The 17,119-nt window shown below is 41.9% G+C and overlaps 3 protein-coding genes across 4 annotated transcripts; 1 reads left to right on the top strand and 2 right to left on the bottom strand.

Moving 5' to 3' along the window:
• Positions 1 to 68: 68 nt before the first annotated feature.
• On the bottom strand, positions 69 to 5,148 carry LOC133838171 (26S proteasome non-ATPase regulatory subunit 9). Its single transcript, XM_062269168.1, has 4 exons — positions 4,887 to 5,148; positions 4,429 to 4,758; positions 3,234 to 4,371; positions 69 to 954 (listed from the first exon to the last, which is right to left on the bottom strand). The coding sequence occupies exons 1-3, from the start codon at positions 4,995 to 4,997 to the stop codon at positions 4,138 to 4,140; spliced, it is 675 nt and encodes a 224-aa protein (XP_062125152.1). The 5' UTR covers positions 4,998 to 5,148; the 3' UTR covers positions 69 to 954; positions 3,234 to 4,137.
• Positions 5,149 to 5,208: 60 nt separating this feature from the next.
• Positions 5,209 to 8,765, top strand: LOC133838167 (serine/threonine-protein kinase STK11). Of its 2 annotated transcripts, none has more exons than XR_009893918.1 (5): positions 5,209 to 6,823; positions 6,884 to 7,078; positions 7,826 to 7,989; positions 8,054 to 8,372; positions 8,439 to 8,765. XR_009893918.1 is itself a non-coding variant. In XM_062269164.1 (5 exons), exons 2-5 carry the CDS (start codon positions 5,802 to 5,804, stop codon positions 8,284 to 8,286), a joined length of 1,614 nt encoding a protein of 537 aa, XP_062125148.1. In that variant the 5' UTR covers positions 5,237 to 5,387; positions 5,477 to 5,801; the 3' UTR covers positions 8,287 to 8,765. The 2 variants fall into 2 exon arrangements, 1 of the variants encoding a protein (XP_062125148.1); XM_062269164.1 differs by having other exon boundaries at positions 5,237 to 5,387; positions 5,477 to 6,823; positions 8,054 to 8,765.
• A 138-nt stretch (positions 8,766 to 8,903) lies between these two features.
• Positions 8,904 to 12,687, bottom strand: LOC133838166 (integrator complex subunit 5). The gene is made up of 9 exons (XM_062269163.1): positions 12,505 to 12,687; positions 11,654 to 12,429; positions 11,252 to 11,596; positions 10,925 to 11,189; positions 10,459 to 10,868; positions 10,041 to 10,405; positions 9,698 to 9,977; positions 9,496 to 9,638; positions 8,904 to 9,441 (listed from the first exon to the last, which is right to left on the bottom strand). Exons 1-9 carry the CDS (start codon positions 12,609 to 12,611, stop codon positions 9,103 to 9,105), a joined length of 3,030 nt encoding a protein of 1,009 aa, XP_062125147.1. The 5' UTR covers positions 12,612 to 12,687; the 3' UTR covers positions 8,904 to 9,102.
• Positions 12,688 to 17,119: the final 4,432 nt, after the last annotated feature.

Here is a 17,119-nt window from a genome sequence, read left to right as displayed (position 1 = left end):
AGGTTATTGGTTATAAACACATGCATTCCATTCACTATACTCGGTTCGTCCTGCTGCTGTTTCTGCTGCTGCTTTCTCTGACGTCGGCGTCTTCTCTTGCGGTTGCTGCTAATCCTGCTATTGCTCCACACTTCCATATGTACATTGTGTGGTGTGTGTTGTGGTGTGTGTGTGTGCTCCGTTCGTCGCGTTTCTCGCGTTAAAAGGACAAACTTTTCTAAATCAGGTTAAGCACAGCAACGCACACGCGGGGCAAACAGAGAAACCACTCGACACTCGACACCTTGGCCACTTGCCACTAGCACTCTCTCTCTCTTTCACACACACAGTCTATTCACTTGCGGTGTCTTTGTGTGTGTGTCGTTTAGCTTGAGTTTCGTTTTATTCGTTTTTTGTTGCCTACTTTTTGGCGCACAGGGCAATTACCTGACAAATTCAGTTAGTTGTTGTCACTTGCGTCGTCGTCGTTGCACTTGAGAGTGCAATTGCATTAAATATGATACACATACACATGTATATTTTAATTTTAGTCACACTTGCAAATGTACTTTGTACTCTCGCACGTTGCATTTACTATTTCTGTCACACTTTATGCGATGCCATTGCCGTTGTCGTTGCCGTTGCCGTTGTCGATGCCGCCCTTCCACAAGTCCTTGTGTTATTTATAGCAATGCTGCTGCATTTGTAACTGCATCATCATCATCATCAGCGTCGTCCTCATCATCATCATCATTGTAGTCAGACTCATGCTCTGCTGCTGCTTCATCAGTTTGCCTCTGTGCTCCTTCTGAAACTGGCATCAGCACATTCAAGGCTCTTCTTGCTGCTGTCGTTGCCGCTGCTGCTGCTGTGGTGGACGACTAACCCAATCACACTCATACATGGCGGCATTTCGTAGTAGTTTTCGCTGCAATGTCCTTCGGCCGCATTTACGCTGCTGCAGCAGCACGCATCCTGCGGGGTAGTAAAGGATTTAAAGTGACATAAATTAGCTTTTATGGCTAAAAATAGCGTGAGCACATTCGACACATTCTACATTCCACATTGGCCACATCCTTGGGACTAATGATGCATAATGCCCAATCTGTCATCGTCAAAAGGCAAAAACCAGCAAAACCACGCCACAAGGACTCACTGAACATGACACAGCTCTCGCCCAAAACATATGTTCTACACACTACGTAAGTATGTGTGTGTGTGTGTGTTTGCATTAAATTGGCTACAAAATGAAATATTCATTTGTAAGCGCCAAGATTTTTTTTCATTTCGTTGGCAGCCAAATGTGGGCCAAAATGTGTAAACCTGTAAGCAATTTCCAGATTTGGCGGTAACGTTATATCGTGAATTATTAACAAACAAAACACATACGGACTGCAGAGAGCTGGGAGCTGGCAAAGGGACACGCCACGCGCAACTTAACCAAATAATGAGATGAAAAGTGCCAACAACAGCAAGAAAACAAGTATGAAAGCTACAGACGACTCTGAGATACCCGATAACTATAGTGAGTAGCATCGTCATAAAAAGTCAAAAAATAAATTGTATAATAAACGTCTTAAGAAAATTTTAAACTGAATTTCATGAAGCATAAGCCATATTACCATAAACAAAATCTGTCTTTAACATTTAAGTTTAATACCACTAACTTTGATTCCTCTATCAGCTTTATTTACTGAGATTCCTAAAGATGTTCATACGGCCAGACAGAAAGCAGGACACTTCTATTGATGCTGATCAAAAAAAGTATTGCATACTTTCGAGTGCTGCGTTTTGCAGCGTCTGTTTTTAGCAAGAAGACTATTAAACTCGACTTCGAAAAAGCTACATATAATTATCATAAATAAATAAGCAAGTAAGCCATTCATAACCAAATTTTTGTTCACACTAGTATAAGTTATAAAATAGAGTAACTGTGACATATAAACATACATCATATACTTCAAAATAAAATGTAAAAAGCCACTCAAATATAAGGCAGCAACGTGAGCTAATATAAAATGTATCACTAAACAAATTGGCCTTCAATCAAAAAGATTATTACCACCAACTTCGATAGATCTACCTCTTATACTCTCGGATAGCAGTTGATGCTGTTTTAAAAAAAAACATTGCATACTTTTTAGCACTGAGCTTTTATCCTTCTGCTTGTTGCATACCCATCTACACTACGGCTAACGGGTATCAAAAATGTGGAGGGGAGAAGAAAAGAAAAGACAGCTCAATTGTGTCCGCATGCAGTTGGCGCTTTTGTACGCAAATTTAAAGGCACAGCGTACTATGTTTTTTTTTGCTTAGCTTAGCTTGGCCCCTTGCTTTTCAATTTGGCTAACAAGCAGGCAGCATTGCAGTGCCATTGAATTATTCATGCTTCCAGTATTTGTATATGAATTTAACTCACTGTGTCCATGTGTGTGAGTGTGTGTGTGTATGCGTGTGTTTGTGTGTGTGCGCGCGTCTCAAGCTGTCTTCAGTACGTTAACATTGCGCGTTCAAGCGTACATCACACACAGAAGGCAGGCAGAGAGACAGTCTCACACACACACACACACACACACACACACACACAAACACATGCTGGCTTTTTTTTTTGATAATTTATTGGAACTGCGAGAGGGTGGTTTCTTCACTTTGAGGATGCCACAACAGAACTGAAGTTTTGCGGATTGCGGAACTCTGTGTCGAAATGTTGCTGCAGTCGCCCCCAGTCATCCCCCTCACCCCCCGTCACCATCTTTGCTGCCCTTAGTTAACTTTTTGCTAGTTTCCCTATGCCATATTCGTATTTTTCCATTCTTCGCGTTTTTTTCTATTCCTTTTCTTCACCACATTATTTGTTGCGCCACCCGCAATCGCAATCGCAACTGTGTAATTGTATTCGTATTTGTATTCGTATTTGTATTTGTAATCGCGCAGCCTCCCGAGTTTCTTCTTGTCGTTGACATTTGCTGTGCACTCCTCACTGGCAATGACTGTGACTGTGACACTATCTACATACAAAAGCATCATCATCATCATCATCAGCAGCAGCAGCATCATCATCATCATCGTCGTCGTCGTTGTCCTGTGGTTGTCGTCTCGTTAACTGTCTGATGTATGCGCCTAATTCGTCCCACTCCCCAACCAAACGTGCTCGCAAAAAAGGAATTTACACGAGAGCATCAAGCAAACAAGAAGAAAAAAAAAATTGAAGAGAAATAGCAAACTTTTGTATTTCAACATTACACAACACATACGCGTTAATTAGATTTGGGGCGACAAATTAGATGCTGTATTTTTGCAGCAATCTCGTTGGCGCATTCTTGTGTTATTTTGTCATTAGCTCTCTTCACTTTTTTGTCCACAAGTGCACAAATTTTCACTACAATAATTTCATCTCTTTTTTTCTGAAATTCGCTTTTGGCACGACTCTGCTTCCGCTGTTCGCAAAGATGATGCACGCACTTTCGATTGTATTTCTCAACTGGCACGGCAACGGCGCACAAAGGACGACAGGCTGCTGGATCCGTTAGGGTCGTGAGCATCCCGACTAGAGATGGAGAAACATCGCTATCGATGATTGTGGAACTTTTTTAAGCACTGGCTTTATATATGGATTACATTTTTGAAGGCAAGCAATGTAAATATAAATCATTATTTTTCCTTTAATAAATTTTAAATTTAAATTAGTACAGTTGCCATTTAAAAAAAGCTTTCTTTTGAATTGTTTTTTTTTTTTAACTATATTTGGTGCGGCTGCAAATTTCTAAAATATACCAAAATACCAAACCACCAACGATTGCCTGCTGGTAACACTCCATATGGCATGCCAACTTGCCAAAGCTTTTTCAAAAGGCGCGCATTCGAATGAGACTTTCCACTTATTTAAACGCTGCTTTTGAATTTTTAAAGATTTGAACTACTTTTAAAATGCTGTTGACTGCAATTGACCTGTTTACTTTGATGCCCTGCCATGACACAGTTAGCCGGCAACCGTTGCTGCCACTTTGAAAACACAAATTGGCTCAGCTTCGATGATTATTCAGGCCACAAGCTATCCATTGAAATCAATTACATCTGACTGTTAAAGTAATCTTCTTTAAAATTATTTCGTGCGTAATTTTACATGCGCATAAAAGAAAGTCTAAGTCTACGTAAATGCTAATGCTCCATTTGCTCTGGCGGCAACACAATATTACAGCCCAACAAGCCACGTCCTGTCCATGTCTTGGGTACTAGAACCAAGTCCAGTATCTGCTCCTCCCGCTTAATCTTCAGCTGGACATTTTGGTTTTGCATATTACGCACTACTTCACCAATTTGAGCGAGATTGTCCTTAAAGTTGTTGCCATTAATAGAGCCAAATCGCAGTATTCTATCACCCACATGGAGACCCTGTAAATAAGGCAATTAATAATTGGTGACCACAGTTATATATATCTCAATACTGACTGCTGCTTCTGCCGGCGAGTTGGGACTAACTAGATTGACAATAACTAAAACGCGTGAATCCACAGAACTCAAAACAGCTCCACCAGTTCCTCTTTCGTTGTCTTCATTCAGTTCCAGGGCAGAGGCCCGATTCACCAGCTCTGGGTCTGTGGTGGCTATCTCAGCGTGATATTTATTCAGCTGATCCTGTATTTGATTCATGAGTTCCTTGTGATCGTTTTGCAAGCAGATAATTGTCTGACGCGCTTGGCGCACTTGGTAAACATCTATGTCGTTGCGAGGATAACCCTCGGAGTCAATCAGAGGGCCATTCATGCCCACATTATCGTTCTGCAAAGAGTAGAAAGACATTTTAAGTAGGAAACCATAAAGTATTATAAATTTTAGCACTTTGACTTATGGAACTTCAATTAATGCTGTCCTGAGTCGACATTTATATTATTGTTGTGCATATTTACCGCTGCCAATATTTCGCCATTGCGACTGATTTGTGCTTCCAGATCTTTTTTAGCAGTCATTAGCCGCTCCAGGCGCTGTTTTGTTGTAATTTGCGTTGCCATGACTTGCATTAACTTCTCTAATATTTACAAAACAAAATATATCAACTAATAACAATGTTTTATGCCTGCCCGATAAATTGTGTCAGTGATGCCTTAAGCAACATCGATATATTAATTCACTTTTAACAATTGCTATCGGGTCGCCTTTTGAATGAAAATTAAAAGTGACACACAAAAATAAATTTTAGTTGTATTATAATTTTATATATTTGTTTTATTGTTTATTTCGAAAAGGGAATTGCATTCTTTTACTTTTCGATAACAAATGCTTGCGATACTGGAATGATCGCAGTGCCACAAAAGCTATCGCAACAAACAGCTGTTATTTGTTATCGATGAAGCTGTCGAAATTAAATGATATTGAACGGGAATACGGCTACGTGCAAAAGGGAAAATATCGTGAATATCGATATTATATCAACAATTGACATACACACAAAAAAAAAACAACATATTCAGTCTTAAAGTAAACATACAAAAATTTGCAGCATAAAAAGCAAGCAACGAACGCATCGAAGTAAACATTGCTGCCGTAATCTGGATACAACGAACCGCAGCAGCATCAGGCGCAGCAGCAGCATTCCGCCCAACAAGAAATGTGAACTGTTCGCGCTGTTGGGCAGTTCGAAGGTTTATGCAATGTTCTAGTTCTCTGGCAGCAGCAGCAGTAGCAGCAAAGCAAGGAGAGAGCGAGAGCGGAGCAACGGAGCGCCGTTTACGTTGTTGATATATAGTATAATAAGTGTGTGTACACAAATAGCGTGTCGATCAGCAGCAGCAGCGGCGACAGCAGCAGCAGCGGGCAGCATCCAAATGACTGTTACTGTGACCAGCACAACACATGCAATGGAGGCACAAGTTAAAGCAACAGCGGGCGGAGGCGGTGGTGAGCAGCAGCACGACGTCGACTTGGCTGCCGATGATGAAATTACAGTTTTGTTAACAAATAAAAATTTTCACTTCGACGCCCCATCCGAAGCGGACGAGGCGTTCGTGGAGCTCAATGGCGGTGGAGGCGGCGGCGGAGGCGGTGGCAAGAGCGCCGACATGGATCTGGAGGCTGCCATTGGTGGAGCACATTATCACGAGCCGGTGGAGCATCCGCAGGTCACCTGGCTGGATGACGATGAAATCGATACATTGGATCGCGTGACGTTGGACATTGGCAACATGTTCTTCAATCGCGTCGACAGCCAGGACATTATCTATCAACAGAAGAAGAAAAACATCAAGATGGTCGACAAATATGTGATGGGCGATGTGCTCGGCGAAGGTTCCTACGGCAAGGTGAAGGAGGCCATGAACTCGGAGAATCTTTGCCGGCTGGCCGTGAAAATTCTGACCAAACGCAAGCTGCGTCGCATTCCAAATGGAGAACAGAATGTGACGCGTGAGATTCACTTGCTGAAGCAGCTGAAGCACAAGAATGTGGTGCAGCTGGTCGATGTGCTCTACAACGATGAGAAGCAAAAGATGTACTTGGTCATGGAGTACTGCATTGGAGGCTTGCAGGAGATGCTCGATCATGCGCCCGACAAGAAGATGCCATTGTATCAGGCGCACACCTATTTCCAGCAGCTCGTCAACGGGCTGGAGCATTTGCACAGTTGTCGCATCATTCACAAGGACATCAAACCGGGCAATCTACTGCTGACCCTGGATCAGACGCTCAAGATATCCGATTTCGGTGTGGCCGAGCAGCTGGATCTGTTTGCGCCAGATGACACCTGCACCACGGGCCAAGGATCGCCGGCGTTTCAGCCACCTGAAATTGCCAATGGCCATGAAACGTTTGCCGGTTTCAAGGTGGACATCTGGAGCAGCGGCGTCACACTGTAAGTTATGAGCTTCCATACAGTTTAATCCTCGGATTAACTCTTGATTCTACTTTGCAGATATAATCTGGCGACGGGTTTGTATCCTTTCGAGGGCGACAACATCTATCGACTGCTCGAGAACATCGGACGCAGTCAGTGGGTGGCACCCGACTGGCTTTATGAACTGGATGCCGCTTTTGCCAATCTAATACTGGGCATGCTCCAAGCAGATCCCAGTGCGAGGCTCTCACTACAGCAGATACGCCAAGATGCGTAAGTATTTAAAGAGAAGTAATGATTCCTCATAGTTAGAATAGAAATAAGAATTAGTAGTTGAGGAACAACATTTTTTGGAAAATGAGAAAATGTAAAAATCGGGAAAATTTTGGAAAATGAAAAAATGTAAAAATCGGAAAAATTTTGGAAAATGAAAAAATCGAAAAACATGGAACATTTTGACAGATTATGATCCCATTAATCAAAGATTTGAACTAATTCCTTATAATTATAATAATAACTTATTCTTGAGTCTTATTTCAATCATAAATAACGATTGTTTATGGATTCTACCACCTATTAATGATTATAAATGGCAACTCAAGTATAAATTATTATTATTTTTATAAGAAATTAGTTGAAATCCTTAAGTAGTATAGAAAAGTTTTGCAGATTAATAATAATTTATTTTTGAGTTTTATTTAAATCGTGAATAATGATTCCTTTTGAGTTCTACTAATAATGTTTAACAAATATAACTCAAGTATAAATTATTATTAGGATAATAAGAAATTACTTCAAATCCTTAAGTAGTATAGAACATATAAGCTTCCTTATTGGGGTCCTATCAATTCATTTGCTTAAAAATTATAGACTTAGCTATGATCTATTAACTTCATCAAACTAATCTTAATCGTTGTATAAATTAGTATAGAAAAGTGAAATATAATCATTGTATTGTTTACTATATAGCTTATAAATACTTCACGTACAAAATTCTTAACTTTTGCTTTCCCTTTGCAGTTGGTTCCTGTCCGCTCCAGCGGTGACTGGCCCACCGATACCCATTCCTCCACTCAAGGGCGACAAATACGGACGTTCCTCAGTACTGCCTTACCTGGAAGCCTATCACTATGGTAACGAACAGGATCAGGAAGATGTCTACTTCACCGAACACGATGTCAATCGTAGGTTTACATTCGAAATATACAATTCGAAATATACATTCATTTACTATCTCTATTCTTGCAGAGGAGTTGGCGCGACGTGCAGCATCGGCGGCTGCAGAGATTCGCAAATCGGCTGCTGCCAATGCCGCGTGCCATTTGTATGAGCCATCGACAAGCGCTGAGGCTGCTGCGGAGGCTGGCTTGGCCAATGGCTCGCTGGAGGAGACGAGGGTGAAGAAAAAGGGTTCGGCGATTAAGAGACGCGCCAAGAAAATTGTATCCTGCATCAAATTGAGCCATTGCCGGACATCGTAGGCGACATCTCCAGCACCCGCACCCGCACCCCCGAAAAAACTAGTTACTAGAGTAATATGGAAAAGTAATAACTTTGTTAACAAATTGTGAGCAACTTTTTGGTTTATTTTTGTTTTCGTTTTAATTATTTTTGTTGTCTTACGTTCGCCAAGTATTTATTAAGCTGAAGAGACAAAAAAACAAACACATTGAAAGATCCCATACAACAAAAAAAAAGAATTAGAGAAAAGAAAGTTATTAAAAAGTCGAGTTAGCTTTGAAAGCGAGCGGACAGCAGAATGCAAGTTAAAAATCCAAGTGACAATACCGTGTATTATATGAATGATTATAATGTGGGAGGAACGAAGAGAGCGAGAAAGAGAGTTATTAGATCGTTGATATGTATTAAATGTAAAGAACAAACAAGAAATCACGTTGAATAATTGCAATTAGCAAAGATCCGTTAAAGTAAATTGCGCGTCGAAAAACAAAAAAACAAATTCAACTCATTGTTGGCTTTTTTAAATTGGCTTGGAATTCAAATGCAAATTTACAGGCGCTGCTGCTGGACAGTATTTGCAATGGATTTGTTTATGAGATTAATAAAATGAGAACCACTGAAGTATACAAAAATTGAGAATATCTAAATTGCATCGCATATTGAATGAATGCTTTGCTGTTTATTCTTGTGTGCTCCGACAAAAACAGAGTCTGAAATTTAAACGCATCAAGTACAAAATACAAAAATACACACACACACATATATATATAATCCAATCACACACTTCACACACACACTTTACTCTATGCTTAACTAAATAGCTAACTAATTGTCTATTACTCCAACTCGACAACCTCAATGCTGGCTTTGGCTATTGCTGTGTTTGTTGGCTGCTCTGATGATGTTGCTGCTGTTGTTGTTGTCGCTGCTATTGCTGTTGGATTTGGCTGTGCAACATGCAGATCGCTCATGATGAACATCTGATGATAGTGAGGTCCCAATTTGCTCAGCTTCTTCTGCATCAGTTGACGCAGCGTGTCCACGTATTGAGGCGCCACCTTGGCCTGGCTTGTGTTGCGCCAGTGCAGACCATTGTTGTCCACATGGAAGAGCGCAGGCGAGGGCACATGATCCTTCAAATAATTCCAAATGCACTCGCGCAGCAGCAATGCAATCTGTAAAGAGAACATCATTAAAAATCGATCAAGCAGAGGAGAGCGATAACTTACTTCTGGCGCTTCGAAGTGCTCGATGATCGTGTGCAGGTTTGCAAGTGGAGGCGGTATCAGTTGACTCATGGCCAGCAGCTGCAGCAGTTTTTTGGTGCACAGCATGAGCTCATCGTTGGCTGCCGTAGGCTGGAATTTGTTGACTACAAAAAGAGATAACAATTGTCGATGAAAGTAATCGGAAAGTACAAATTACGCTTACCATTCTTGCCACGCCAGTGATGCAAGCAGGTGGCGCACAGCGCTCGCAGCAATACGGAGGAGTAGCACAAGGCGGGTCTGTGTGTGGCTATCAAGCCGAGCACTGCCCAAAGCACGGGTGAGGTAATAAAGGCACGACGTATTTGCATGTCCCGCTCCATGGTGACGCGAGTGAACTCCTCGTCCGGAAAGGGCAATCCATTGTACATCACATCCGTTGAAACCAGTTCGACCAGTGTCAACGAGACCAAGGAGTAACCTTCGACATTGTTGGGTTTGTCCTGAAAATATAATGAACAGGATTAGTTTAGAATTGAACTGATTTAAAAGAGCGTAACTATTACCAGATCTGTGCAGCACGCATTGAGCGCCTTTAGATACAAAGCTTGCTTCTCTGCATCGCAGCTTCTTTCGTTGGTGGGCAACACCGGCCTCAGGCCACGTCCAATGATGCCTGAATGCAGCACAGAACGATTCGAGTTGGTGCCCGAGTTGGTGTGTAAATTCTGTAGAATGAGCAGCTCGTGTTCGGGTATCTTCAGTTCATCCAGTTCATACTCCTCCAGCTGGCCCAACAAGTGGCCATGATAGAAGAGTGCGCTCTCCACCAGCTCACGCAGACAAACAGTGCGCGCTATTTTACGCGCTGTGCACTGACGTTGCAGCAGTGCATAGGCACGATGAGCAGCTGCAGCTCGACGAATAACAGCTGAAACGAAATTTCATTAGTTAGTTGAATATAAATCAACTTGAAGCACTTACTCTGCTCTGTGAGACCCACAAAGAAGTACTTAACGCTCAGCACGGCCAGCTTAAGCACCAACGGAGTGCGTAGCACATTCGCTCGGGCTCCAGCTTCAATGTTGTTCAACAGGTCAACGATTTGATGGGCCAAACGCATGCGTGCTGCGTCTCTGGCTTCGTCATCTGTGGCTGAGTCGAGCTTGGCTCGCTTTATGCCATCAATACTGTAGCCATTATTGTTGTTGTTATTATTGGCCTGCTGCAATTTGAATTTCTCCGCACTGTGCTCAGCTGCATCCTTGTCCATTTTGAGCACTAGCTTCTGAATGGTGCAGTCGAGTATTTGTATAATCTTGGGCAGGCATTCGTTCAACGATTGTGTCAACAGCTGCGGCTTAACGTGTGGAAAGTGATTCTTCTTTTGCATTCTGTTTGAAGACATCAAATTGATTATAACATCATTACTATTATTAGTTGCACTCACTTGGTCAATATGTTGAGGTTGTAGAACGTGTTGTATGCCTCGGTTGGCGTGCCTGGCTCCACGAGCAAGCGATTGTTCACCTGTTCCTGCAACGTTATGTCTTCCAGCACCATTTTGAAACCCTTCGTAATGCTAGGAAAGTTGAGCACACCACTCTGGCCGCCCAGCAAGCGCATTAGCGCACCAATTGTGCTTGGATTCTGGGCATACGATTTGCGCAGCAATTCTGATATGGTTTGATAATAGATATGCGGATGCTGTGAGGCTGTAAAGCAAATTCTCTAGTTATATTATTATGTTTATATAATTTAAAGCCCAGTAACTTACAGACAACCAAGAGCAGTCGCACTGCCGTCTGCTGTTCCAATATATTCGTGCTGAGACAGCTTTTCCACAGCATATACTTTGTCTCTTCAAAGGCCAAGTCAACAAGCAGCGGAAAGTTGCGCATATTGAGCACCCACTGCTCCAATTCTTGCATTGACGTGTCGAGAAAATCCTGACACCAAGTGTACTTCTCGGCCATGCGTGAGACCATCAGCAGCAACTTGGCACCATGCTGGTTGAGACGCAGCACAGCGTTGTTCAGAGATGGCTGCATGTCTGCAAACATTTTATTGCTCAGCCAAAGCGGCGCTTTCTGCACAATGGCATCGCACATCTCATCGGTGACTGCAAGCCGAAAATAAAGATTAACAAACTACAAATACAGCTGTACTAAATACTTACATATCTCTATGAACACGTTGACCAAACTCTGCAGTATGGCATCGGAGTAATTGGTGGTTATCAGAAGAAACGGCACAATGGCCACATCGAGTGGCTTCTTGGGCGCCAAACCGTCTTTCAACATCTCGCGAAATGCTGCACACAACTGCTGCTCGTGACAAGAAGTCATGTAGTCCAAAATGCCCGCCTCCGAGTCCAAATGACAGCGATAATCCTCCGCAAAACGCTTGATGCCACACTGCAATATCTGCATAATGATCTTGTGAGGAAAACAGCCTCCTAATCTGGCGACAATCCAATCAAACGTCATTGGATAGCGATGGAATGCATTGAGCATCGTTTCCACACACGATTCCGCCTCCGCATTGCTCAGCTTGCGAAAGCAACTGTTGATCAGTGTGAGCAATCCATGCATTGCACTGCATTCCAGCCAATAATTGCAGCTGGCTGTGATGGTCATGCGACGCTGGGTGTATTTATCCGACAGCTTGGCCACCAGCTCCAGGCTCCAGTTGGCTATAAGTGGCGACCAGGCTGGCGGGCCCTTCCACACCAGATTCTGCAACGATGTCTTCACCATGTTGAAACTTTCGTACTCCTCGGCGCGCATTTGTTGTTGCCGATTGCCGCCTTGTTTGATTTGTGAGACGGGCATGCCCGTCTTTTGGTCCATCATCTCGGGCGATACATACAGCTGCACACCGATCTCGGCCAGAATGCCGAAGTAATCGAAGACAATGTCGCGCGTCGCCGGCAACTCATCGAGAAAGCCCAAACTGCAGCAGCATGGCGTGAAATCGAATGCATCGTGAGAAAAGTGTGTGTGGCATGTTTACAAATGCAATACTTACGCAACTTTGATGAGTGAGGGCTTTGTTAGCGACTGTGGATTGCTGTGGTCACTGCTAACTGTTTCTATAAATTGTTTAAGTTGATCTAAAATATTTTGTTGCAACATTTTTCGCTGTTTGTTTGGTTTATTTTCTTCTTCTGCAGGCAGCAGCAGCCGTCGGTATCGGTTGAGTACCAAATTGTTGCTATTGTATCGATACTATCGAGTGTGGATGTCGTGCGATAACAGCACGTTGATGACTGCATTTTCGATATCACAGTTATCGACGACACACGTTAATAATAACGGCTTTGGCATGCGATACGAATTTGAAATGCATCGGAAGCAGCAGTAGTTTAATTTCAAATTGGAAGTTATCAAGGTGTCGCACAGTTGCACTAGCTGATAAAAGCTCAATCATGACTTAATTAGATGGCAATGCATTTGCATATATTGGGAATAATATTTCAAGGCATTTGGTTATCAATAATGCTACCAAATTCCCATCAGAGTTTTTGAATGTCACATGCTAAGCGCGACATTATTGTTAATGTGCATCCCATAAAAAGACAAAACTCAACAAAGTTTCCATTGGAATCAATCGAGATGCATATAAAATGCATGTTTATGCCGTTATGCCAAAGCCAAAGATATGAGATGCATTTTCATTCATTGTATTTATGAGCTCATATCATTTGCATATGACAAATCATTCGAATACTGGTAAAAAGGGAACTTCAAATTTGGTAAATTCTCATGCAAATGTACTATGGGTATCTGTGCATTTTGTGCTAATTGATATAATTGTCCTAGCCGAGCATGAATACAATGACCAATTAATATGAGTTAGCTGATTCATTAGGTTTTTGTGTCAACCTGCTGACCTTGATATCATTTCCAGCATTGCCGATCCGATCCGATCCGAACCGACGTTAAAAAATACGAGCTGGCGGCTTGCGCAATTTCTAATACCTCTGTTTGATTTTATGTGTGTACTAAACCCAACCAAGCAGCCAAGCAACCAACTAGCCAACCAACCATCATCCACCATCAATGCTGATGCCGATGATCATTATCATCTCATACTCACTCACATTCACATTCACACTTCAAGTTGAGGCTGCTGATCGATTTGCTTTGAACTTGTTTGGGCTGTTGACAAATGTTTTTTTCTCTCTGTTGCTTTTGTTTTTGCTTTTTAAATGGACGCGCAGCACGTTTTATGAAGTATTGACGCGGGAAAGGCCAGTTACCGTGTTAATTCAACATTTTTATTGTTTTCCAATATTATTTTTTGGCAAAATTAAAAACAGGTTTCTCTTGATTATTCTTTGGAATTGCAGTACTTGTTATGCTTTTACTTTAATTGAGGGTTTTTTCTCTATTTTTGTAGACTTTCGATTGCATTGATTGCCCAATGAATAGGCCACGTAAATGTGAGAATGATTTGCAGAATTAGAAAATGGCGTTTGACTTAACCGTTATTTAATAATCATAGCATTCATGATGGTGGGTTCAGCAAGTGCAACGACAACAACAACAACGACAACAACAACAACGTGGCGCAATGCGATTGCAGCTTTGACTGCGGCTGCCTTTGTCTTTGGCTTTAGATGTTGCTGCCTGTTGAAGCTTGGAGAGCTTTTGAGGCTCTCTGGCAGCGCCAAATCAACGCATCAATCATTGAAAGTTGCACAATACCCCGCAAGGGGGGCAAGTTACTGCAACTTTGAGTATTTATTGTTAATTTTTTCGTATAATTCCATAATTTTCTGCGGTTTCACTTTATTCGCTACTCATCGATGTCATGTAGAGTTCTATTTTTATTGCAGTCATCGCACACGTTCGCTATTTTAGGTCAATTCAAGCAAACCAGACGCCGAAAATTAGCAAAAGTGGTAAAAGACCTTGAACTCCCTTCGACGCAACTTTGCCTATTATACATATATTTAATATATGTTGCTGATGGTTGTTGGAATAAGGTTAATTGTCTTAACGTGTTTACAATAAACAAATAAAAGTCGGTCCAAAAAATAACAAAAAAAAGCAAGCAAAAAATCGAGAAAATCGTTAGGAACGCCCACAAAATAAAACTGACCAAACATGGATTGAGACCTTTGCATCATCTTCCGAAGTCTCTCATCTATGCCAAAAAGTTCGATCATCCATACTTGACCACATCCACAGCGTGTGTGTTAGCTGAAGCTAAATTTGTTTCAGCACCTGAAGGTTGCTTCAATTAGATCTGCTACTGAGATGGCATATTAAATTCGTATCAGTCTCAAATACAAGTTATAAGAAAACAGGCAGCTCTAATAACTTAAAGCCCAGTAACGTATGTTTTGTTTTTTTTTTTTTTTTTGCGTCAGCACATGTCATTGTACCTCTGAATGATTGCAATGCTTTTGTATGCGGCGGAAGCTGAAGCACACTCACACACACACGCAAACATGTACGATGATCATTGAACGGGGGAGGCAAAAAGCTTTGCCAGTCACAGCGCAGCAGTTCAAAAGTTATCGAAACACTGCAACAAAAAAAAGAAATGAAATCGATACCTTATACTTAATGAGTAGGAGTGTATTGCAAATTCCTAGTTTAATACTCGGTTTTATTAAGATATTTAATTAACGATTTTAGTGGTGTTTACGCAAACCTTGGCAGTAATTATAATAACACCCTTTCTGTAGTGCAAGCAAAAATTGCATGCCATTACTTTTTAATTATTGCATTTGTAATCACTTTTCAGAGACGTCGATACTGTTAATTAGAATTCATTATCTCCCCTTATTATGGCCAGGAAAGTCCTCGGTGTATCTAACACGTAAGTTGCTTACTGTCGGAGGTCAAACACAATAGCAAAATACGAGTACTTATCGGATACACACATACACACGGACAAGTTAGTACTCGTTGAGTACGTTCTGAATATGTATGAGCCCCTTTCGAAATATTGTAGTTGGACAGTAGCTAACTAAGTAGTTAGTCTCTTGCATAATAAGTTATTAAAAACAATGATTTAAGAATGTGTTTGCCAAGAATGTGAGCTCTGAGATAACTTGTGGGCGATGTGCGTTGTGTGGTTTTTTTTGCGTTGGTTAGCGAGCAAATTCGAAGTCTTTGTGACCGTTACACGTGTGCTGGGCTGAAGGGAAACACGCCCAAAATGCACTTGGCATTTGTTGTTGTTGTTCAAATTAGTGCAGATTTTTGTTTTTGATTTTTGATTGAGCTCACCCCAAAAGGCAATCGACAATAATTAAATCTGATTAGCTAGACCAAAGCCAAAGCACTGGGGTATTAAAATACAACTCGAACATTATCTTGCAAGCATTCAAATTCGAGAGTCGCTTTGGGCTTGGCTGGCATCTGGTTTATGATTGAGGAAGCCACCATATAGTCACAGAGTCACTTTATAATCACGACGACAGATGGCCATCGCTTTTTGGTCATTTAGTCATTCCGACCACTCGATAGTTCTTATTCTGTCACAGCATCGACACATGCCAGATCCAATAAGCGCAAGCTATTGTATTTTTATTTTTTCATTTGTTGTTTTTTTTTTTTGCTTAGCGTTTCCGTCGTTTCGGTTTCGGACATCGCTGTGGGCCAATAAGAAACACATGCACACACACGCACACGCACACAGACACACACACGCTTGCGCTTTAAATAAACAATAGAAAAATGCGGCCAGCGACACCAAGTTTAAGTCGGGCTCTTTATCAGGAATTTGAAATGAGCGCAAAACTTTAAACTGGTTTCGTCTCATTATTATTACCACTACTAAACTATATTTCATCAATATCTTCCACCAAATTGTTGTCTCTTATTCGTATGTAGTTTTATTTTTTCGGTGTGCAAAAAAACAAGCGTTGAAATATTTTCCGTATTTGCATTCAAATGCAGCTTTAAGAGCCATCAGTGTCATCGTGGGTTAATTAACCGTTTTGCCATGAGATTTCATAGAACTTTGCACTCAAAGCGCCGCAGCACGAGTAATAATAACAGCAACAAACAGCAGCAGTCATCATCATAATTCCCAATACTCGATAATAACTAAATAATTAGCAGCGCCCTTTGTGTGTGGGTGCAAAGGCAGCAGCAGCAAGCACTACACGCCAGAAAGAGACAATAACAGTGGGAGAGTGGTGAGTGGTGAATCGTAAGACGAAAAAAACAAAAGGGCCGACGAACAAGTCGCAAAGCTCAAAACGCAGCTCACAATTCAAAGTCGAATGCGGCACTGCGCAGTGCGCAGCAGCATCCTTGTCCGACGCGTCGTGCCGCAGCGAAGCTACCGAAAAACGCAGCCTCGGACTATGCAGAGAGCGCGGCCGAGCATGCGCTCACAAGCACACACACACACATACACACAGACAGGTCACTCTCAAACACACGCACACTTTCACGCGCAGACATGCAGAGACATTAACATTAACGCTGACAGCTGCCATGCTGTATGTGTGTGTCGGCTCTCGTGTGCATGTGTGCGTTGAAAACTGCGCTCAGAATTTATCAAAAGCTTCGCTTCGCTCACCGAAAAACGTCTGCGCCGACGCTGACGTTGCGACGTCGCTGCCGGCGTCGTGTGGGCTCGTATAAAAGTAAAGCGGCAGCGTGAAATCAAACTT

Source organism: Drosophila sulfurigaster, chromosome 2R, assembly GCF_023558435.1.
Source record: "Drosophila sulfurigaster albostrigata strain 15112-1811.04 chromosome 2R, ASM2355843v2, whole genome shotgun sequence".
NCBI lineage: Eukaryota > Metazoa > Arthropoda > Insecta > Diptera > Drosophilidae > Drosophila > Drosophila sulfurigaster.
The sequence above is the reverse complement of the archived record's forward strand: the minus strand, read 5'-3'. Positions and strand labels throughout refer to the sequence as shown.